The sequence below is a fragment of the Chiloscyllium plagiosum genome, unplaced genomic scaffold (assembly GCF_037043375.1).
Source record: "Chiloscyllium plagiosum isolate Xiang-an unplaced genomic scaffold, Cpla_swu_hap1 HiC_scaffold_1, whole genome shotgun sequence".
In the NCBI taxonomy this organism is placed as follows: domain Eukaryota; kingdom Metazoa; phylum Chordata; class Chondrichthyes; order Orectolobiformes; family Hemiscylliidae; genus Chiloscyllium; species Chiloscyllium plagiosum.
Window position 1 is genome coordinate 158133130 of NW_028270139.1, and position 25058 is coordinate 158158187.

General features: G+C 41.2%; 1 protein-coding gene across 2 annotated transcripts in view; it reads left to right on the top strand.

Moving 5' to 3' along the window:
• The window catches only part of npm1b (nucleophosmin 1b), a 129565-nt gene that overhangs the window by 26620 nt on the left and 77887 nt on the right, over positions 1–25058 (top strand). For both annotated transcript variants that reach the window (XM_043693064.2, XM_043693141.2), the window contains 4 exons: positions 401–494; positions 12067–12185; positions 18285–18400; positions 20368–20500. In XM_043693064.2, coding sequence (XP_043548999.2) covers positions 401–494; positions 12067–12185; positions 18285–18400; positions 20368–20500 — 462 coding nt within the window. The remainder of the gene's footprint in view (positions 1–400; positions 495–12066; positions 12186–18284; positions 18401–20367; positions 20501–25058) is intronic.

Genomic DNA, 25058 nt, shown 5'->3' on the forward strand with positions numbered 1-25058 from the left:
CTGCTTCTTTGTCTTACAGCCTCGGGTATCTCCATATGTGATCCCAAGATAACCCTGGAATCATTACCACCATCTCAAGGCACAGACTAATTATAGTATTTCTAATATTGGTACAGCAATGTAACTTGATACGCTACATTGAAAATTAGGCACCTCTTGCTTTTTAACCCTCATAGGAAGTTAGGACAACTTCTGATGGATAGAGTGATCATGCTTCAATCTTGAATGCAAATCCTGTACATACACTTAACCAAATTGTGAAAATCGTCTGTGTCAAGTTAATCAATAAAGTAATTGGTGAGCCTGGAAGGGGCCTTTAATGTGGACCTGATATAGTATGTTGAGTAAATGAACACATGATTTGAAACAACAAAATTGTAACACCCCATTTTCATTCTAGACCGTCCTGGGAGGGTTTGAGGTGTCCCCTCCAGTCTGTTTACGTCTGAAGACTGGTTCAGGTCCCATCTACATCAGTGGAGAGCACATTGTTGGTGAGTTTCACAGTGCATTACCTTTAAAACTATTGCATGTAATTTTACTTTTGAATTGCAAGTGTGGATAAGAGTGTAATAGTGGAAGGGAGTTCTGGGGAAGCTTCTGATTTTTCTGAATAATTACTTGTTCGTGTGGGTAAAACCAAAGTTTATGAACAGAAAGTTCTTTTTATTTCAAATCACTTTGTGGGAAGTGGTAGCTAGCATGTATTGTCCACTTCTCGTTGCCTGGAGGAAGTGATAGCAAGTTGCCTTTTTGACCTCCTACAGTCCCTTTGCTCTAGATAGACCTGCAACGAGGGAGTTTCATGACTTTGACCCAGCAACACTTGAAGGACTGCTGATATATTTCTTTGTAGAATGTCTTGGAGGGGAAACATTCTGCTGTGTTCTGAGAGCCACTGAGCTCCGGTATCCATATTTAAAAGATACCTGGACAACGCTGTGTGCAACTGCAGAGCTGCACACAGCCTCTGTTCATCAACCCTATCCACTCCAGGAGATATCAAAGTGCCATGTTTTAGCGAGAAGTCATCCCAACTGATTTTAATGTAGCCTGGACCTAAATGGCTGCAGAGGTCCGTGGCCATGCACCACTCCAGCTACAATAAATGATATGTGCCCTGACAGAGTATGGAACATTCGCTCATTGGGCATGAAACATTGCGTAGCAGAGTTATCATTTGGAAGTGTGCCACCGCAGAGGGTGGAAAGACTGGGGTTTAGGAGCTAGGGACTTCTATCAGTGTCTGTCATTTCAGTTCATTTACCAGGGTGGTGCTGTTTGCACCAGTGGTACTACCTGTTGCACATCAGCCAGGGTTCACACTCCAGCATAAAAGGAGCTACTTCGCTCAGCAACTGCACTGTCAGTTCACTGACCTTTCATCACAGAACGTAAAGAATTGAGGTTTTCGCTGAAGGATTATATGGAACAAGGGCAAATAGTGCTCGACTCAAAGGCTTCCATGTGCCAACTCTAGTCCGGTTTACTGTGTCGGCCATTGTAGCTGCCCCACTGGCACAGGCTTCACCTCCTGACACTAAGCGGTTAACGATAAGAAGCTAGACTTTGTGTGCGACAGGCTTCCCATGGGCTGATCAGCATGGAGGCGCTTCACCCCTAATGCTTTGATTTCTTTAAGCAAACAAATGCCTTGGTTATAAAGGAGCTTATATATCCAGCTGAGTGTTTGAACTGATTCTGCACCCAGCATCCTTCCGGGCAGTGCATTCCAGATCTGAACCACTCATGCAAAGTTTCTTTTTCTCACGCCACATTTGCTTTAAATCTGTGCTCTCTTTCTTGATTCTTTTATAAGGGGGAGATTTCTCCCTATCTAATCTATCCAGACCTGTCAATTTTAAAATGAATCCTATCTCCTTTAATCTCCTTTCTGAGGAGAACATTTCCAATCTATCCTCTTAATTGATGATCTCGTTCCTCAAACCACTTTTTCAAGTCTCCTGTTCACTCTCTCCAATGCATTCACGTTCTTCCTGTAGTGCGACACCCAGAGTTACTCAGAATTACAGCTAAAATCTAACCGGTGTCTTTTACAAATTCAGCAGCATCCCCTTGCGCACTCTCAACCACCTTCAGTGATCTGTATAGATCTACATCCTCTACTCCACATGTTCTCTTCAGCGAAGTACCCCCTGCTTTATATAGGCTGTTCATGTTCTTTCCAGCAAAATGTAACACTTCTCACTTTTCATTTGATTTTCATTTGCTACCTGTCTGCTCACTTTTTGGAGTTCTACTCTGTTCTCTTTATAGTTGACAATGATACCAAGTATTGACCCATCCACAAACTCTGAAATTTTCCCCTAGATGCCAAGATCTAAATCAATAATGTACATCAGACAGTAAGAGATCAAGTACTAAGTCTAAGGGAATTCTATTGCAAACCTTGATCCAGTGTGTAAAATATCCACTGACCAATACTGTTTCCTAAATCTCAACCAATTTTGCATCTGTTGCTACTGTCCCTGTTTATTTAATAACTAAATTTTTTTCTCAAGTCTGTGTGGCACTGTATTGAACACCACCTGAAAATCCAAATCAACTGAATTATGCTCGTTGATCTTTTCTGTTATCTCTTTTTTTAAAAAAAGATCCAGTAAGTCAGTCAAGCATTGATTACCTCTTTAGAAGTAAATGCTGCTTCAAGCTAATCAACCAATCTTTTTTTTGTGTGGCTACTATTTCTATCCTGAATTATTTGTTTCTAGAAGCTTACTCACCATTAAATGTTTAGCAAGTTTCTGTCCACTGCAAACTGACAGGTCTGCAATTGTTGGGCTTATACATTCAAACTTCTTTGAACAATGGCATAATGTCTGCATTTCTCCAGTTATCTGACATCCCCTCTGAGTCCAGGAAAGACTGACTCTCTTCCCGAATATGGTTTTTCACCACCTTTCTGCACTTTATGATCCTCTGATTCTCTCTTGTATTTTCGATGTGCCATAAGTTTAGTTTTGTTGTTCTATTTTAATTTTGACTTCTTTATCTGGTGACCTCTGAATTTATTTACCATTTATTTTTCCTTTTGAGTGAATGTACTTTCTATTCACTGTTGATGTGGGCATAGTTGGCTTGACGAGCATTAATGCCAATCCCGAGCTCTTCCTGAGAAAGAGGTGGTGAGCTGCTGCTTTGAATTGCTGCAGGAAATTCCAGGATTTTGACCCAGCAACACCTGAAGGAACAGTGATATATTTCCAAGTCAGGACAGTGAGTGGCTTGATACTTGGAGGTGGTGGTGGTGCCATTTGTTGAATTTGCTGCTTTAGTCCTTCTAGATTGACATGGTTATGGGTTTGGAAGGTGCTGTCTAAGGATCTTTGGAAATTTTCTGCCATGCATCTTATAATTGGGTCACACTGCTGCTATTGAGTGGTGGTGGAGGAAGTGGCTGTGGTATCAATCAAGTGGACTGCTTTGTCCTGGATAGTGTCAAGCTGCTTGAGTGGTGTTGGAGTTGTATTCATCTAGGTAAGTGGGGAATATTCCGTCACAATTCTTACTTGTGTCTTGTAGATGGCGGACAGTCTTTAGGGAGTCAGGAGGTGAGTTAGTATTTGCATAGTAGCAGTTGTCGCCTCTGAACTATGAAGGGGATGAGTAGGTAACCACTGTGTATTTATACGGCTACAAAGTGGAAGTGCTGGTGTTGGACTGAGGTGGACAAAATTTAAAAATCACAAGTGTTACAACATGTAGTGAATTTCTCGGCTAATTTAAACCACCAACACAAGATTCATCCTGTACAAAAACATGGCTCAAGGATGGGCAGGACTGGCAGCTTAATGTTCCAGAATAATCATGCTATAGGAAGGATAGAAAGGGAGGCAAGACAGGAGGGGGAGTGGCCTTCTTGATAAGGAGTAGCATTACAGCTGTGCTGAGGGAGGATATTCCTGGAAATACATCCAGGAATGTTATTTGGGTGGAACTGAGAAATAAGAAAGGGATGATCACCTTATTGGGATTGTATTATAGACCTCCTAATAGTCAGAAGGAAATTGAGAAACAAACTTGTAAGGAGATCTCAGCTATCTGTAAGAATAATAGGGTGGTTATGGTAGGGGATTTTAACTTTCTAAACATAAACTGGGACTGCTAAGGGTTTAGATGGAGAGGAATTTCTTAAGTGTGTACAAGAAAATTTTCTGATTCAGTACCTACTAGAGACAGTGCAAAACTTGATCTACTCTTGGGAAATAAGGCAGAGCAGGTGACTGAGGTGTCAGTGGGGGAGCACTTTGGGGCCAGCAACCATAATTCTATTAGATTTTAAAAATAGTGATGATAAAGGATAGACCAGATCTAAAAGTTGAAGTTCTAAATTGGAGAAAGGCTAATTTTGATGATATTAGGCAAGAACTTTTGAAAGCTGATTGCAGGTAAAGGGATGGCTGGAAAATGGGAAGCCTTCAGAAATGAGATAACAAGAATCCAGAGAAAGTATATTCCTGTCAGGGTGAAAGGGAAGGCTGGTAGGTATAGGGAATGCTGGATGACTAAAGTAATTGAGGGTTTGGTTAAGAAAAAGGAGGAAGCATATGTCAGGTATAGACAGGATAGATCGAGTGAATCCTTAGAAGAGTATAAAGAAAGTAGGAGTATACTTAAGAGGGAAATCAGGAGGGCAAAACGGGGACATGAGATAGCTTTGGCAAATAGAATTAAGGAGAATCCAAAGGGTTTTTACAAATATATTAAGGACAAAAGGGTAACTAGGAAGAGAATAGGGCCCCTCAAAGATCAGCAAGGCGGCCTTTGTGTGGAGCCACAGAAAATGGGGGTGATACTAAATGAATATTTGTATCAGTATTTACTGTGGAAAAGGATATGGAAGATATAGACTGTAGGGAAATAGATGGTGACATCTTGCAAAATGTCTATATTACAGAGGAGGGAGTGCTGGATGTCTTGAAATGCATAAAGGTGAATAAATCCCCAGGACCTGATCAGGTGTACTCGAGAACTCTGTGGGAAGCTAGAGAAGTGATTGCTGGGCCTTTTGCTGGGATATTTGTATCATCGATAGTCACAGGGGAGGTGCCGGAAGACTGGAGGTTGACTAACTTGGTGCCACTCTTTAAGAAGGGTAGTAAGGACAAGCCAGGGAACTATAGACCAGTGAGCCTGAGTTCAGTGATGGGCAAGTTGTTGGAAGGAATCCTGAGGGACAGGATGTACATGTATTTGGAAAGTCAACATGGCTTTGTACATAGGAAATCATGTCTCTCAAACTTGATTGAGTTTTTTGAGGATAGATGAGGGCAGAGTGGTAGATGTGATCTATATGGACTTCAGTAAGGCGCTTGGCAAGGCTCCCCATGGGAGACTGATTAGCAAGGTTAGATCTCCAGAATAAAGGGGGAACTAGCCATTTGGATACAAAACTAGCTCAAAGGTAGAAGACAGAGGGTGGTGGTGGAGGGTTGTTTTTGACACTGGAGGCCTGTGACCAGGCCTGCCACAAGGATCGGTGCTGGACCCTCTACTTGTTGTTTACATAAATGATTTGGATGTGAGCATACGAGGTACAGTTAGTAAGTTTGCAGATGACTCCAAACTTGGAGGTGTAGTGGACAGCAAGGAGGGTTACCTCAGATTACAACAGGATGGTCCAATGGGCTGGGGAGTGGCAGATGGAGTTTAATTCGGATAAATGCGAGGTGCTGCATTTTGGGAAAACAAATCTTAGCAGGACTTATACACTTAATTGTAAGGTCCTAGAGAGTGTTGCTGAACAAAGAGACCTTGGAGTGCAGGTTCATAGCTCCTTGAAAGTGGAGTCGCAGGTAGATAGGATAGTGAAGAAGGCGTTTGGTATGCTTTCTTTTATTGGTCAGAGTATTGAGTACAGCAGTTGGGAGGTCATGCTGAGGCTGTACAGGGCATTGGTTTGGCCACTGTTGGAATCTTGTGTGCATTTCCGGTCTCCTTCCTATCGGAAAGATGCTGTGAAACTTGAAAGGGTTCAGAAAATATTTACAAGGATGTTGCCAGGGTTGGAGGATTTGCACTATGGGGAGAGGCTGAACAGGCTGGGGCTGTTTTCCCTGGAGCGTCGGAGGCTGAGGGGTGACCTTAGAGTTTTACAAAGTTATGAGGGGCATGGATAGGATAATTAGACAAAGTGTTCCCCCTGGGGTGGGGGGAGTCCAGAACTAGAGGGCATAGGTTTAGGGTGAGAGGGGAAAGATATAAAAAGGACCCAAGGGGCAATCTTTTCACACGGTGGCGCGTGTATGGAATGAGCTGCCAGAGGAAGTGGTGGAGGCTGGTACAATTACAACATTTAAGAGGCATTTGGATGGTTATATGAATAGGAAGGGTTTGGTGGGATATGGGCTGAGTGTTGGTAGGTGGGACAAGATTGGGTTGGGATATCCGGTCGGCGTGGACAGGTTGGACTGAAGGGTCTGTTTCCATGCTGTACATCTGACTCTGACTCTAAATAGTGACCTCTGGTATAGTTCTTTGCCTCTCAAATTTATAAAGTGAAAATTAACAACTTTACTAAATCCAACAGAGAATATTAATACCAACTATTTATATCTCCTCTCTCTTAAACCTATTGTTTACCTCCCACTCTGCAGTGCTAGTCTTCTTTGACAAAAAAATCCCAATTTAAGATTTCCAAAAATAAATCACATTTCAAAATGGGCGGCACGGTGGCAGTGTTTAGCAATGCTGCCTCACAGCGCTAGAGACCCGGGTTCAATTCCTGCCTCAGACGACTGACTGTGTGGAATTTGCATGTTCTCCCCATGTCTGCGTGGGTTTCCTCCGGGTAGGTGGGACTAGATTGGGTTGGGATATCAGGTCGCTGTAGTCCAGGTTGGACTGAAGGGTCTATTTCCTCCGGGTGCTCCGGTTTCCTCCCATAGTCCAAAGATGTGCAGGTCAGGTGAATTGGCCATGCTAAATTGCCCGAAGTGTTAGGTTAGGGGTATGGGTGGGTTGCGCTTCTGCGGAGCGGTGTGGACTTGTTGGGCCGAAGGGCCTGTTTCCACACTGTAAGTTATGTAATGTAATCTAATCTTAAAAACCAGTAGGCTTTGCTGAATCTCCTTTTTATGTAGATTCTCCCTCGGTCAGTTTCGATGTTCTGCCTTGTAAACACCTTCTACGGACAGATACCTCTGAGTTCTTGAGCTAGCAGCCTACATGTGTTGGTCTTTTGGCAGTTCTCTTAGCTGTTCAAAATGTCCGGTTTTATACCCCAAAGCATCAGATCGTTTCATTGGTTTTAATATTTTAAAAATACTAAATTCAAATTTGATTGGATTTTGGTATTTTGGGGCATAATTTAAACTGGCTAAATTTGATTTTGTTTGTGTCCCATGGCAACACAGTTGTACTATTGGTTTCGACCTAAGTGTTACATTGTTACTTTGTGCTGTCTAGCAGTCCTTGCTGGCTTTTCAACTCTCATAAAGGTACAGTACCTCTACATCTTCATAACAACAGGGTTATAGTCCAACAGGTTCATTTGGAAGGAGCAGCACTCTGAAAGCTTGTACTTCCAAATAGACTTGTTGAATTATAACCTGGTGTTGTGAATTTTAGCTTTTATACAGCTTGTCCAGTTCAGTTTCTGGTCAATGGTATCCCCCAGGATATTAATAAGTTATTCAGTGATGGTAATGTCAAAGGACGGTGGTTAGACTTTGTTTTCTTTTAATTCATTCACAGGATGCGGTTGTCACTGCTAGACTGGTATTTATTGCCCATCCTGATTTGCCTGGAGGGCAGTTAAGAGCCATTCACATTGCTGTGCGTCTGGAGTCACATGTAGGCCAGACCAGGTGAAGATGGCAGATTTACTTTCCTGAAGGACATTAGGGAACCAGATGAATTTTTCTGACAATTAGCACTGGTTTGATGGTCATCTAGGTTTTCTTCCTTTAAAATGAAATTAAATTCCACCCTATGCCATGGCTGGCTATTGTCCAGATCCTGCTACATTTGGATGCAGACCACTTCAGCATCTGAGGGCTCACTGATGGTACTGATCATTGTGGAATCATCCTGACTATTCCCAAACCATCTTCTCTTTTGAAGGTTAGGTTCAAACCTCCTGAATGGGATTGGAAACTTCCATATCTTGTAGTTATGTTCTTCTACCCTCTGGATTTTAGACTGAGAGGAGTTCAAATTGAAAGGGGATTGACAAATTAGACGTAGAGAGAATATTTCCACTTGGGGCAACCTAGCATGAGAGATGAAGGGTAGCAGACTTAAAACAGAGATAAAGAGAAATCCCTTCTCTCAAACGATCATGGACTTTACTACCCAGAATATAGTGGATGCTGGAATATTGAATAAATTTGAGGAGGTAGTTAGATTTTTAGTTTAGTAGTGGTTATGGGAAGCAGGTAGGAAAGTTAAGTTGAGACTGAGAGGAGATCTGCCACGACAGTACTAAGTGGTGGAGCTCGCTCGAGGGGCTGAACTGCCTACTTCTAGCTCTTATAAGACTAAACTGTCTTTTGGAAGTCTTATTTTGACTGTGTAAAATTGGTGTATAAGTTAAGCAGGAGAAAGTGAGGTCTGCAAATGCTGGAGATCAGAGCTGAAAATGTGTTGCTGGAAAAGCGCAGCAGGTCAGGCAGCATCCAAGGAACAGGAGAATCGACATTTCGGGCATAAGCCCTTCTTCAGGAATCGTATAAGTTAAGCATTTTTGAAACTTGCGCAGTTATGAAACATTGAGTAATGTTTGCACTGACCCCTTTTAAATGGATGTGAACTTAATCTACTTCCTTTTGACTGTCTTGGATTCCGTTTTAATAACTTGAAACAGACTAATCGGCTCATCTTAAGGAGTGAATTAACATGTTAATATGTTACCCCAGATCAAGTTTAGGATCCCAGCCCAGGCTGTTTTAGGGTGAAAGTCTTCTCATTCAACCTTTAGGCTCAAAGAGGCGTTGTAGGAGCAGGAACCTTCACTTTAAGACTACGGTTCACAAAGAAAACCTCATACAGCTGAGACCCTGGAGAGAAGTGTTTCCTCAAATATTGATGGTGTCAGGAATAATCTTGGTAAGTATGTGCATATATATGGTTGTGAAAATTTATTGGAGTGTATTGCTCCATGTCTGCTTATGAAACTGTGTACAACTGAAGCCCATGTACTTTTAAATCTGCCTGAATATTAATGAAATAACAAATGCCCTTGGGTAATTTATGGACTTTATGTTTTGACCACAGATTGGTCTCGATGTGATGCAAACACATTTCGAAGGACCGGTGAATCCAGTGCATCTGCCATACCTAGCACCATTGCTGGGGAGCCTTGCACCAGCCTGAAGCACTTCAAAATGCACACATTACGATGGTGTGACATGCACACTGGAGAAAGTTGATGTTGTTCAGCACCTTTCAGGTTGTGAAAGACACTGGGAGAAGATAAGTTGCTTTGGGGAAAAGGATTTTGAGCCATCAGTGGGATTTATCTGCAAGCTTCAGAAAAGTACGGATTTTGGTGCACCCAACCATAAGCACAGTTGACAGCCATAGAAGGACACTGGGACTTCATGCTAGAGTTGCACAGCTTGGAGTTGAATTTGTGTTGTCGATCGTCATTCAGGATTTCCTCAATTGTTGGGTTGTTCCTCAAACTGCAGCAGAAAAAGCCTTGGAGTAATTTGGCCAGCTTCAAGTGTGTGTTCGTTGAAATTGAAGAACAATAGCCCAGAATCTGCTAAGTCAGCTGCTGAGGCAAATGGATGGGTTCTTATTCTAATGTCTTCTTTTAATGCTCCTTGCAATTAAAAACACTAATTGAGCATTGAATTAATGACTGTACTGACGTTGGAGTACTAAAATGTCAAATATTTGCAAATAAATGATTGCACAAATAATACGGTAGTTTCTTTATTCTTTCTGAAGCTGATTCAGGCTGTATGCATAACATCAAAATGCTATGGATGCTGGAAATCTGAACTAAAAGGTAAAATATTGGAAATACTCAGACAGGAAATACATGTGGAGGGGATAACAGATCCTGGCATCCCTTTCTTAACAGATCTGTTAATGTCTCTCTTCCTCCACCCTGACCTACATAACCTACTCAGGCATAGACACTACACAACCACAGTGGTTCATGAAGGTGGTTCACCACTACTTTCTTGGGCAAACTATTATCTTTCGTAGCAGGTGTTGGGTGGAAGGCAGGGTAGATTAAATGGTGGAAGATTTTATATGCAATAACCAGCGTGTTAGTGGAGGTGGTAAAGAAACGGGTGTCCAAATGAGCCATGGTTGGCAGCATGAAAAGTGAAGGAAGGAAAGAAACTACAAAACTGAGGCATCAAAATAACAAAAACAAAGCAGCACTCAAAAGTGCGATGATGGCAGAGGTTGTGATCTAAGCTGTTGAAGTTAATGTTGAGTCCAGAATGCTGAAAAATAAGGTGCTGTTCCTAGAGTTTGCTGGAGTCCTGAATGGGCAAGAAGTAGAGAGGTCAGCATGCTGCAAGCAAGGTGGAGAATAAAAATGACGACCAGCAGCTTGCTTGTGCTAGGGGATTGAATTTTGTGGAAGGTGTTCAACAAAGTGGTCACTCCGTCTGCCTTTTGTTTGTCCTCTGGGCAAGCATATTGAGTGTCAAATACTGTATAATAAATTGGAGGAGATGAAAACCAATTGCTTTTTTTTGTTTTGCTTGGAAGTGACCTTCGATGAGAAGGGAAAGGAAAAAGGACAAGGCAACTTTGAGTAGACATGAAATGCAGACCCAGCCAGGAAGCTCTCAGCCCCCTTCAATGAAGTTTAAACAAAAATCTTGCATCAGGCTGTGAATACTATGACTTTTCTTGCTTTTTTTTTGAAAACAAAACAAACATTGTTGTAGTAGGTTCTTAACCAAGGCCTCAATAGATGCGAGTTGGGATAGATGTTCAGTTCAAAAGAACCTTTCCATCCCAGCCTACAGATTCCAGTCAAACCGAGCACTTCTACAGGTATAAAAGTCATCATGGTGACATAAGAGACTTTTTTTTGCACTAGTGAGTTGGTAAATTGGGCGTTAGGTGACGTGCAGATCCTAATTTTGAGCTAAACTGGATCAGGACAGCAGTACTGAGATTCTGCTTATGTTTCTGAAGACTCAGGAGTCCTGGAAATGCACTGCAGCGACTATATCGAAGAGTTGCAAATTGTTGACCAGGGAAAGCCGTGCTTTTTAGTTAAGGTTTTGGATGATGAGAGGAGCAATAGGTTCTGATCGGTTAAAAATAAAAAGGTTTGTTGCACCGATGCTGTTTTTACAAACAAAACTTTGAGTTTATCTTGTACCTCCAAATAGTTTGTTTATTCATACAAAATAAGACCATGAAGTACAGTTGCCTGTTATGAAAGTGAAATTTGGCAGCTGGAATGTTCCGTTGGGTTTTACTTGGCTTTTCATTTGTGGGTGGTGTTTGTTAGAATAATGGGTAAAATCCCAAATAAATCCCAGACTCCTGAATAATGTTATTAGATCTTTTGATATATGGGTATGCCTATACAGATATATATTGGTATGTGGGTTAACAACTCTTCGATTAGGCAATGCCTATTTTTCTTGCTAAATTCTAAATGTTTTCATTGCCTTCCTGCTCTCTATATTTAACTTCAGTGTTTATGTCTAATATTGTATGACCGATCTATGAAATATCTTGGTTTGTTTTGTTCTGAACCCTGTACATAAGTAAGTTGTAAAGTCAAAGTCGCCATAGTCTCACCAGGACCAAGGGGCTGCTCTCCAATCAGACAACTGGTGGTGCTCTAATGTGCGGGTTACTGTACCTCGGGTGGGGGTGGGGGGGCATGTTGAGAAGGAGAATCCTTCGTGGTAGCCTCAGCCTATGGAGGAACTGCATTCATGTTGTCTTCTCTCTACACCACAAACCATCCCTCTAACCAACTGAGCTCCCCTCACAGTTGATGTATCACCATTGCAACATGATTTCAATGTAGTTTAGATAGCTTTAGAATTTTAGTATTGCTCAATACTTTTTGAAGTACTTAACAAGTACTTTCTGAAATATTTACAGGTGTATCTGACTCTGACTCCGAATCTGAATCTGAATCTGAAGAGAATCACCAGCTGAAATCTCCTGTGAAGAAGGAACTTAAACTTGCAATGTCCCCCAGTGCACAGCACCCTGTTAAGGTATGGAGCAGAGGAAAACTTAATATTTGTGGGGAACCTCACTCAATGATGCAATGCTGGATTGATTGTTTTAAACCTGTGGGTGACAGATCTGAACTGAAGTGTTTATAAGCACAGTTGTATCACATGAACCCTGGTGTGGTGGTGTAGTGTTTTGAGAGGCCATTTCCTGTAAGGGATGAACAGAGGCATTGATCTTCACTTAACTTCCAGGATTGTTCGTGTATCTCCATTTATAAAAATGCAATTTCCCTGAATAATGTAGTACTAAAGAAAGCTGTAGGATGAATTGCATCAGTGCTTGCTTTGGGAAGGGCTCTTTTGATAAGTTTCATTCCTTTTCAAACCTTTAATAAATTTTGCTACAATTATTTATCCAATTCCCTCTTGGAAATGCCTATTGTAGCAACTTCCATTTGCTCTGACAATGCATTCCAGATCGCAATAGCTTACTGTGTTTAAAAATAAGCAATATCCATTCTTCTGTTCGGTTTAGAGTGTTAAAGATTTACAGCACAGCGAAAGACCCTTTGGCCCATCTTGTCTACACAAGTTTAAAACAACCACTTAACTATTCTAATGCCATTTTCCAGCTCTTAACCTCCAGCCTGTATCCCATGGCATTGGAAGTGTACATCTAAATATTTTTTGAACGTTGAGGTTTTATGCTCCGACTACCTTACAAACGAAGTTCCAGATTCTGACCATCCTTTGGGTGGGAAAGGTTTTCCTTTTGTCTCCACTTAAACCTTCTGCCCCTGACCTTAAATCTGTGCTATTTGGTCATTGATTCTCCATCAAGGGGAAATGTTCCTTCCTGTCTATGCCCCTCATAATTTTGTATGTCTCCATCATATCTCCTATCAATCTCCTCTGCTGTAAGAAAGACAACCCCAGTCTGCCCAATCTCTCTCCATAACTAAAATCTCCAACATCCTGGTAGATCTCCCCACTCCGTCTTCAGGTTCTTTGCTGATTGCCTTCCATCTGTTTGGTGATCCTGCCATGAGACTCTTATTATCTTTCTCTAAGTCTATGTAGATATTTATGTTCCTTTTGTGTGAACACACATTTATCCTGTTCTCATCATACTCTTATTCTGTCCCCACTTATCACATTTCCTCTCTGACCTGCTGTTCTTCACGTGAGTCATCTGTTCCTTTCCCCCTTTTTCCAACTCAAGTGCTGACCGTCTAAAATAGAATATCCAACCTCCCTTGCAGGTGCCACTGATGCTGATGTGTTCTTCTCCTGCACTCCGTCATTTCAAGCTTAAGCTTCCATGTGCAAGTTGACAGCAGCCAACTTTACTTCCCTGTCTTTCATAACCCTCAGTACAGTATTGAAGAGCAAATCTCTTCAAATTGGTTATTGAGAAAACTGAAAGTAATTGATTTAGTGTCTGTTTCAGAAGTCCTTCTACTGCCAACTCTATACATCAGCCTGACATCTGACTGACGTTAAACATAGAAAAAAACATGGTAAATAAGTGTAGTCATTTCTTCAAACCTGCTGTGACATTCAACTCCATACCCTATTTGTGCTTTCTCCCCATATCCTTTGATCCCTTTATTCTGAAGAACTATATCTAATTCCATCTTGCATTTTTTGCCTTTTCTATGATGGAGAATTCCACAGGGTCTCTGAGTGAAGAAACTTTTTCAAAACCTTGGTGCCAAGTTGACCCATGCTGATACAAATGCACTGCAATTTTAGAATGAGTGGGGAATCTCAGAGAAACATAAAATCCTTGTGGCTCTGAACAGGCTATATATGTGGGAAGAATGTTCCCGATGTTGGGGAGGTCTGGAACTAGGGGTCACAGTTTAAGATTAAGGGGTAAGCCATTCAGGACTGAGATTAGAGAGAATTCCTTCATTCAGTTATGAACCTGTGGAATTCTCTTCACACAGAAAGCTGTTGGGGCCAATTGTCAGATTTAAGAGGGAGCTAGAAGTGGCCCTTACAGCTAAAGAGGTCAAGGGTATGGAGAGAAAGTGGGAAAGGGATACTAAAATTGCATACTCATACTGAATGGTGGTGTGGGCTCGAAAAACTGGCCTACTCTTGCACCTATTTTTTTGTGTTTCTGACATTCTGCACCATCGTTTGGACCATATATTTCCACCTCCAAAATGTTGCCAGGCATTACTCCTGTTCTAGCACTACTGCAGTTGAAACCCTCATTCATGCCTTTGGTACCTTTAGGCCTAACTATTCCTGGCCCACTTTCCCACATTTTACCCTCCATAAACTTGGGGTGATTCCAAGAGTCAGCTTCTTCTATCCTCACACTCACCATGTCAAGTTCACATATGAGTCCTGTGCTGTTTGACCTACGTTGACTCTCTTCAAGGCCTTACCCCTCGCTATCCCTCAAACCTCCAGTTGCATTTCCTTGAGTTGTCTACAGGCCTCTAATTCTACGCTTGATGAGTGGAAGTGCATGGTAATGAAGAGATGAATGATGGTCAAAGTGTAACAGGAAGGGTATACAGAACAGCAGAAATTAGAGCCAGAAAGAGCAATGCTGAGGAGAAAGTCAAAGCTTAAGGCTGTTTATTGAATGTACTCCGCATTTCTAACAAGATGACAGCACACACAAATATCAATGAGCATGACTTGATAGCAATTATGGGACTCAGTACAGGTTAACCAACACTGGGAACTCAATATTTGAGTGTATTGAATGTTCCAGAAAACCGGGAAAAACATAAAAAGAAGTGGGATAGCTTTATTATAAACAAAGTTATCAGAGGAATGGTGAGTAGTGATATAGGTGCAGTGGATCATGGTATGGCATCTGGGTAGAAATAAGGAATAACAATGGAATGCTATCAAAGGCTGGAGTTGTCTTTAGGCCCCCGAATAGTTGCTTCACTGTAGGACAAGTAAAAATCAGCAACTAATGGTGTGTAAGACAATCACTATAATTGTCATGGTAATTTTAGTAGTATATTGACTGGACAAACCAGATAGGCAGGGGTGACGTGGAAGATGAATTTGTACAGAACATTATGGATTGCTTTTTAGAACAGCGTTGTAGGACCTATCTGGGAACATGCTGTTTTAGGTCTAGTAATGTGACAGGATTAATAAGAGATCTCCTAGTTAAGGATTCTCTAGGAATAGTGATGATAACATAATAGAATGGCAAATTTATTGTGAGGGAGAGCAATTCACGCAGCAATGTCCTCAACTTAAGAGGTTATTTAGATGTATGAAGAAACGGCTGAGTAAAATGGCTTGGGAAAGTAAACAAGGGAAAGTCGGTGGACGCACAGTGGTAGACGTTTAAGCAGATATTTCACAAAGCTCTTAAAAATTTATTCTGGTCAAAAAGAAGGCGTCTATGTAAAGGATGCACCATCTGTGGTTAACAAAGGCTGTCATAGAGTCACTGAGTCCTACAGCACGGAGACACACCCTTTTGCCCAAACTGGTCCATGCCAACCAAAATATCCATCTACAGATTTCCATGCACTTGGCTGTTATCCTTCTAATATTTTCTTATTCATGTACTTGTTCAAATGACTTTTAAATGTTATGTACCTGCCTCAACCACTTCTGCTGGCAACTCATTACGTATGCAAACAGGCCATTCAGCCCAACTGGTCCATACTGACCGTCTAAAGAGCATCCCACCCAGACCCATACACTTTATTTACTATAGCTAATCCACCTAGCCTGCACATCCCTGAGCATTGTGGGCAATTTAACATGGCCAATCCACCTAACCTGCATGCCTTTGGGAGGAAATTGGAGCACCCAATGGAAGTCCACGCAGACACTGGGAGAATGTGCAAACTCCACACAGTCACCTGAGGCTGGAATCGAACCCAGGTCCCTGGTGCTGTGAGGTAGCAGTGATAACCACTGAGCCACTGTGCTGTGGTGAAAAGTGTTTAAGTCACCATACCATGATGCCTATATTAATAACAGAAGGCATAGATAAGGGGGAAAAAAAGTTAAGACACATTCCACCTTTAGTTCAATTCCTGGTTCAGGAAAAGACCAGGGAAGGCAATGACCTAGTGGTATAATCGCTAGAGTATTAATCCAGAAACCCAGGTAATGTTCTGAAGACCAATTTTAAAAAAAAAAAGCTGCAGGGTCTACTGATCAACACAAATCCATTGCCGATTGTCAGAAAAAGCCCATCAAGTTTATTATGATTAATGTCTTGTAAGGGAGGAGACTGCCAGCCTTACTTGGTCTGGCCTATATGTGACTCCGCACCCTCAGCAATGTGATTGACTCTTAACTGTCTCTGGACAATGTGTTGGTCTAGCCAGCCACACCCTCATCCCATGAATGTCTGAAAGGAAAATAGAAGATTTGGAGGGGTTTTGACAGGATAGATACTGAGATTTCTCCAGTAATTGGGTAACCTCAAATGCGGGGGCAGAGTTATGGAATAAGGGGTCACTGATTTTAAAATTGACATGTGAAAAAATTTCTCCCGGAGTGAATGTGTGGAATTCTCTGCACCAGAGAGTTGTGGATATTAGATCACTTATAGTATTTAAAGCAGTAGTGAATAAATTTTGGAAGTAGCAGAGAATTGAGAACTATGCAGAGGTAGCATGAGAGGAGTTAAGTTCTGGGGTATATTGAATGGTGATTTGACAGACTGAATGACCTACTCCTACTTCTTTCTCTTACATTCTTGTGTTCTATCGCATACCCTGATTTTAATCCATCTGTCATTGATGCTCATGCTGTCAGCTGCATAGGTCTTGACCTCCAGAATTCACTCTTAAGACGTAGTTGCCTCCTCTTCTCTTTCCTCCTTTTAAGTTTTCTTTAAATCTTTAGCTTTAGGAACATAGGAACAGGAATAGGCCAATCAGTCTCATGAAGGAGACAGTGAGGTCTGCAGACGATGGAGATCAGAGTTGTGTGTGTTGCTGGAAAAACACAGCAGGTCAGACAGCATCGAGGAGCAGGAGAATCAACGTTTTGGGCAAGACCCCTTCTTCAGGAGTCATGCCCTTCCTGATGAAGGGCTCTTGCTAGGCACATCGATTCGCCTGCTCCTTAGATGCTGTCTGACCTGTGTTTTTCCAGTACCACACTCTCTCAACTCTGATCTCCAGCATCTGCAGTCCTCACTTTCCACTATTCAGTAAGATCATGGGTGATCTATGACCTAACTTTATATTCCTTACTGTTTTGTTAAACAAAGGTATCATCTATTTCCAATCTAAAACTAATAACTGCTCCAGCATTAACTGCCATTATGGAAGAGAGGGCCATACCTCTACCAACCTTTGCATGTAGAAGTGCTTCCAAGCATCTCTCCTGTATGGTCTGGCCCTAATTCTCAGGCTATATCCCTGAGTTCTGGAATCTCCAACTGTCGCAATACTTTATCTACCGTGTCTTTTCCTGTTAATATCATGAAGACTTTGATCAGATCAACCCTTAACCTTCTAAATTCTAGAGAAAGCAAGCTTAATTTGTATAATCTCTCCTCATATTGTAAATCCTGAAGTCCAGATATCGTTGTTGTAAACCTATGTTGGACACTGCATGGCCAATGTATTCTTCCTAAGATGTTTGTTTGATCAACTTTTTGATCACCCATCCTAAAATCTATAGCAAAGTGTAAAACTTTGCTTTACAATGCTGCTGCAATATCTTGGGTCATTGTAATATCTGAAAGATGCTCAATGTTGTAAGCTGTTGTGTCTCCTACATTACTATTTTTAAACTTGAGTAATTCCTTCTATTCCTTTCTTCCTTGTGGACCTATCTATCTTTTTAAATATATCTATTTCACTTGCTTCAACCACTATCTGCATCTTCCTACATTGAGTTTGACTCCTTGCAAGTTTTCTCTGTCTATCTATCCAGTCTCTTCATAACAACAGATCACTTTGCGGTCTTTTTGAGAGAATAGATCCCCAGCCTGCACTGCGTTTGCGTTCAGAAATAATCTATTATACAATTAATTGTTCCTGAGGCTGCTGACTATTCTAATTTCCTTTTAAACCTATCAAACTCTTCAGTACTATGGGCTTAGGCATCTTCCAGTTAACAGGTTCACCATTCTTTGGTACTGTTGCCAGCTCTGATAGTATTTTCTGTTTATAGAAAAAGCTAAAGCTAGAAAAGTCAGTAAAAGATAAGGTGATGAATGATAAAGTTGAAAATGAAGATGACGATGAAGATGACGATGCTGATGATGAAGATGAAGATGATGAAGATGAGTAAGTTTGCCCATTTTTTTCAGAGACATTGAATTAATTACATTTATGGTTCTGGAGATACAAGTACATTACAAGAGAAAAGTTCTTCTGTGTGTAGTCATGTAGTCTGGCCAATATATTATTTCATGCGTGAACACAGGTAGCATTCAATAACAGTACAATGAATGCACAGAAGCTGACCAGAGGTTTTGAATAGTTTTACAGATGTAATAATAGATGCAGAGGAGTGTCGTGAGCTGGGATCTAATTGAAAGTTCACTGGTTTGGAAATTGACAGCTGGTGTGAGTATCGAACATTTGAAGGAGTCTGACCAGCCTTCATAACCAATACAAAGTGGAGTATTGTTTATATTTAGAATGTTAGATGCTCAGGGCTAAGTCATTGGCTTGAATCAAATGCAGTGGTTCATTTAACTTCTTTTTCACCATGCATAAAATATGATGAACAATTTACAATTCCTTCTGACCCCCGAGATCCCATTATAGCTTGGAAGTAGTTTCTTATGTCTACTATTTCTATGACTGTGGTTGTGTAACGTGTCTACAAACCTTACAATTCCTTACAGTTGTATGATGCCTGGAAGTTGCAAGGAATGAGGGTGTGATTTAATTATGATTTAAAAAATTGACAAGGCTATTCAATTGGATGCAAATTAATGTTGCAATGCTGTTTAATTATTAAATGAGCAATAATTATTGAGAGTACCAATCCTAGTTGTTGAGTAAAATAGCTGAATGGCACTGTTGGCTGACCCTCAATTTAAGGTCAATGTAGAGTGAGGGTCGTGGGTTTCTGCCACAGATCTTCATGCATCTGAGCAGTCTGATTCTCCAACTTTGTGTGCATGGGGCATCCCATGGAATTGGATGACCTGGAGTGCAGGGCTTCCCTCCTTGAATATTACCATTTCAGTAAACCACAGGGAGGCACAGTTGCTCAGTGGTTAGCACTGCAGCCCACCCGGGTTTGATTCCTGCCTCGGGCGACTGTCTGTCTGTGTGAAGTTAGCACATTTGCCCTGTGTCTGTGTGGGTTTCCTCTGGGTGCTTCTGTTTCCTCCCACAATCCAAAGATATTAAGGTCAGGTGAATTGGCCATGCTAAGTTGCCCATAGTGTTAGGTGCATTCGTCAGGGGTAAATATAGGGTAGCTGAATGGGTCTGAGTGGGTTACTCTTCGGAGGCGTCAATGTGGAACATAGAACATAGAAAAATACAGCGCAGTACAGGCCCTTTGGCCCTCGATGTTGTGCCGATCCAAGCCCACCTAACCTACACTAGCCCACTATCCTCCATATGCCTATCCAATGCCCGTTTACATGCTCATAAAGAGGGAGAGTCCACCACTGCTACTGGCAGGGCATTCCATGAACTCACGACTCGCTGAGTAAAGTGGACTTGTTGACTTGATGGGAATATGGGTATTCCCATACTGTAGCGAATCTAATCACAACCATGGCACGCCAGGGTTGGGTTTTCCATGGAATTCCATGGTTTCGATAAGTTGGTAGAGAATGAGCAAGAGCAGGAGAAAATACTAAGAATTTCAATTTGAAAGCCACGTGCATGCATGCTGTAACAGCAAGGATATAAATGGCTACATTTTCAGTTTTAAATGAGTGAAAAGGGCCAGTTGATGTATTTTTAAAGGCCCAACTCAACACCACAAACTTTATTTTGACCTGCAAATGTAAAGTGCTATGGATGATAATCAGCTATGAAAATAGAAAATGCAGGACGTGTTCAGCATTACTTGTTTATGTTGAGAGAAAATAGTTAATTTTTTGATTCTGGGGTAGTGTGTCAAACTTAAAACATCTGTTTCTCTTCCCACGTGATGTGTGATCTCCCAAGTCCTGACATGATCTATTATGTCCTTTTTTCAATAGTACTGGAACCTTTAATTGCAATAGGTATTGTGCATCACTTACTAAAGGTTTCCTCAACTTTTATACCTGATATTCTAGGGAGGAAGATGAAGAGGAGGAGGAGGAGGATGATGAAGATGATGATGATGATGATGACGATGATGAGGAGGAGGATGACGTTGAGGAGGAGGAGGAAGAGATTGTGAAGACTCCTATGAAAACACCCATTAAAGTGAGTTAATGTTGCTCTTATCACAAAACATCAAAAATAGAAACCAAAGTAGGTCAAACAGCCATTTGTGCCTCCTTTCAGTACAATTTATGGCTGATCTTCCTACTCCGTAACCTGTTTCTGCTTTTGCCTTGAACCCATTGATCCCTTTTAGTCCGATGACCTATCTCCTTGAAAATGTTCAATGTTTTGGCCTGAACTGGTTTCTGTGGCAGTTAATTCCACAGGTTCACTATTCTCTTGGAAGAAATTTCACCACAACTCAGTGCTGAATAGATCATTTATTTAATAAATGTAACTAATACCCGTCCTTCAATTTGAGGGAAAGGAAATGATTGAGACTTGCAGTCAAGCATAATGATGTAGCTGGATTTGAACGTGCAGCCATGTATATGAGAGGATGCAACTTTTTCAGGTTGGTGCAAAGGAAGGCTCAGGGTGAGTGTCAAACTCCAGTGGTGCTCTCACATTTTTTTCCCAACCCCTCAACAGAATGGAATTTATAAAAATTCGGTACAAGTAAATGGTGTATGCTGTAGTTCGGTAGTCCAGAGACTAAGAGGCATAATGTTTTTGAAAAATGTAATTAGAAGCAGGATGGTAAGTTGGAAATAAAGCAGCTTTCCAGCCAATTGCTAATTGAGTTATGGATTATGTTGCCTAGTCTATATTAAGCCTTTGAAGGTGAACAGATTGAAACAGTACTTGACAACTTCATAAATCGAATTACTGAGTACAAAGGTGGATAATTTATCATGAACTGTTACAGAACTCCAGTTAGGCTACTGATAATGTATTGTACCCAGTTCTGATCACTACGCTGTAGGAACGGTGCGAGTGTACTTGAGAATGCAAAGTGTTCTAGAAGATTGCTTTCAAGAATGTAGGATTTTAGCTCCAGTGTTAAACAGAAGAAAATGGTATTGTACTTCTTGGAACAAAGGCGATTTGATAGAAATGTTACAAGATTAAAGGCAACGTCCTGGTAAGATCACTAACAAATAATCTATGGGACCGTGGGTTCAAATCCCAGTGCAGCAACTGGTGATTTTAAATTCCATTAATAAGTTTGAAATTACTGAGACTGCTATTCATTTTTTTTAAAAGTCCTGTCCTGTTCATTCGTATCTCATCTGCTGTGCAGATGATTCAGAGTCCACAGCAATGTAGTTGAGTCTTATCCATTCTCTGAAGAGGCCCAGCAAGCTACTCCATTCAAGGGCAGTTAGGGATGGGCCACAACTATGGGTGAAGCAAGTGATTCTTGAACGAATATTTGAAAATGTTCTGTTAGGTTTAGGCAATTTCTTACAATTAGTTGACTGGAGCAACTGAGACTTTCCTGGGAAGGATTGGAAGCTGAATATTTCTGGTTATAAGGTATTCCGATTAGATAGAGAGGGGGAATGGAAAAGGGAGGGAGGAGATTTGCAATACCAATCAAAGAATTAATTATATCAGTGAGGAAGGATGATATCCTGGGAGGGTCATCAAATTTGGCCATATAGAAGTTAAAAAACCCAATACAGCAAACACACCATTATGTGTATAACATGCACCCGCAGACTATCATGGAGAGATAGAGGATCAAACATTTAATCAAATTTCAGAGGTTAAAGTAATAGATTTTAATTACCCAAATAATGTTTGGGATCGTGTGCGTAGAGAGGGAACAAATTTCTAAATTTGAGCCATAGAAAGGGAGGGGCAGTTCCAGACTTAATATTCTGAATTGAGCCCAGATGGTTTTGGAGTAAAAGTTGTACTAGGGCTGTGAGGAAGACTTGTTTTAAATTGGAAGTTTTAATGAATGAAACTTGGAGTTTAATAGGGTGCTGGATGTCGAAATTGGTACAGAATTGCTTGGAAATGAACCTGCAGGGTGATAGGAATAGAATGAAGATTGGGACTGACCGGATTGGTCTGCAGAGACCGGATAGGCCAAGTGGCCGTCTTCTGTATTGTAATTATTCCATGATTCTAAATCTTCCCAGCTCCAAGAAGGGAGTCGAATCTAATTAGATAGATTTTAATAGCTTTATCTGGTGCTGTGGCTCTCAGGCATGCACCAATATGAATGATATGCAATCAAATCACCAAAAACAGGAAAATATAAAGATTCGGTGGATGGATTTCAGAGTTCCTCAGGATCCTCTCACCAACCAAAGTGGTCATTTACGATTAAGTGTCTGTGACACTTTGAGGCGGTTGTGGCTTAGGTAAAGATTTTGTATAAAATGAGGTTGTTCCTTAGTTTTTAGGAGGAAAAGTGGAATTTGCATATTTAACCAGTGATTTTATTTACAACTAGAAGGAAACAACTAATTTGCTGTCACTGGGTTTAGGGTGACCATAGTTTTCAGTACACTGGCTTACACCATGCTGCCACTAGGTTGTGCAGTATGACTGAAACCACCAATTGTGTGACTGCAAGATGATCTGTAAGTTTGTGACATCTTAAGTTCTCTGCAAAGCCATTTCAGGGGATTTGAATTGCAGGAATCTGTTTGAATTTGTCTTTTAGTAACTGCTTTAGACTTTGTAGCAGGTGTACTTTCATGGACATGTAGGTAAGGGCAATCAGGTTGTTGTTAAAGTAGAGAAATAATTGGGCACACCATGCAACAGTGTCAAAAATGTGTGCACTTGGTAATGTATTCTGCACTTAGTCACTTAATATGCCTTATAGCTGTGTGAGCAAAAGTCTCACCTTTGATTCAGAAATTAGTGCAGATCAAGCCCAACTCTAAGCTTTAGCCAGATTGATGCCACGTTGCAGCACTGAGATTGCTGAACAATCTGAGGTTTTGGCTGTTGCTGTTGAGAAAAATCCTTCCACCATTTCAGATGGTCATAAAAGATCTCATGGAAATAATTTTGAATTATCCTGCAATGCAAGATAATTTGGTTAACACATTTTTGACTGGGACAGTATTGGGCATACGATCGCAGTCATGTTTCACATGGCAGAACAGTGACTGCACTCCAATAGTATTTCATGGACTGTTGAACACTTTGGGAGGTCCTGAAGTTGAGAAAGGAAACATACGAAGACAAGTTTTGCTCTTTTTCTATTGATTAGGAAGTAGTTGCAAAGCATGTTTTGCTAACTCTCCAACTGTCCTAATCCTGACATCCATTCTACTCCTTTAATGGAAAAAAAAGTGACTGAATGAGCTAACACATTTTTGTTTCTGTTTATAATTGTGTAAATGTCTATTTGTGTAATCTCCCCTATCATTTCCCTCCCCCATCAACCATAACCAGCCCTCCATCCTGTGGGGAAATGGCTAGTCTGTACTGTATACAATCACCTTGCCATTGGCCTGTTCTGTCATTTCCATCCTCTTACTTCACGGAGGCAATAAGTGTTGAGGCATGATACAGATTGAGCAGATACTAGCCTGGTGTTCTTTGTTTCTCTGGAAATAGAACTCATTGCTTGGTGATTATTTTTATGTACGTACAGCTTTTGGGAAGTGCTTTGATAGTCTGTTCTCCTTAGTGGGTGGAAGTTAAGGATGAGAAACTCACTGCTGCGAGGAATTAACCACATGCTGATCCCTGATGAAGAGGATCAGGTAGAGGGAACAGAGAGCAAGTGCTATGATCTGCAAGTCTAACAAGAGGTGGTCCATAACTCCGGGAGTTCAAAGGAGAAGGGTGTTTTAAAAATGCCAATGAGATAGAGAAATGCAGTTAACTTAGTGCCGACTTCAACAGTAGGAAAATGATCTATTTTATCAAGGGAAAAATATTAGAATAACTTGCTTGAGTTTAGTTCAGTGAGCAGAAGATACTATGAATCAAGTAAGGAATGTGATGGAACACTCTACACTTGCTTGGATGAATACAGCTCCCACAACATTGAAACTCAACATAATCCAGAACGAAGCAGCCTGTTTGTTTAGAACCCAATCCACCATCTTCAACCATTTACATCCTTCTGTACTAAAGCACAAAGACAGCAATATGTTCTATCTACAAGATGCACTGCAACACACCAACAAGACAAGTCAGAATCAGAGGAACTCTGCAGATCAGGCAGCATCTGTGGAGAGAGAAGCAGAGTTGATGTTTTGAGTCTAAAGACTCTTCTGACTTCAAGCACTGACTCTTTCTTTCTCTATCCACAGATGCTGTGAGACATGCCAAGCTTTTCCACAATTTTGTTTGTTTCAGATTTTCAGCATCCGCTTAGTTTGCTTCAGTTTCAGTGATTAAATGACCGAGCCTCCTCCAAAACCATTTCCAAACTCTCCACAACTACCATTTGGACGAGCAAGGACAGCAGATGCGCAGGGATGCCACTACCTGCAAGAAGTTCTCGAAGTCACTCTCCACCACAAGTTGGAACTATATTGGCATTCTTTTACTGCTCGTGGATTAAAGCCTTGGAATATCCCAGACATCAATGAGTTAGCCTGCACTGTAGAGAAAGGCAGTACACTGCTTCCCTGTCATGGGCAATAAATACTGACTTTCCCTGAGAAAGAGGCCAGGATTTCCATCCTCTGATTGCTATCCTGAAAGTCACTGCTGTAAAACATACTTGTCA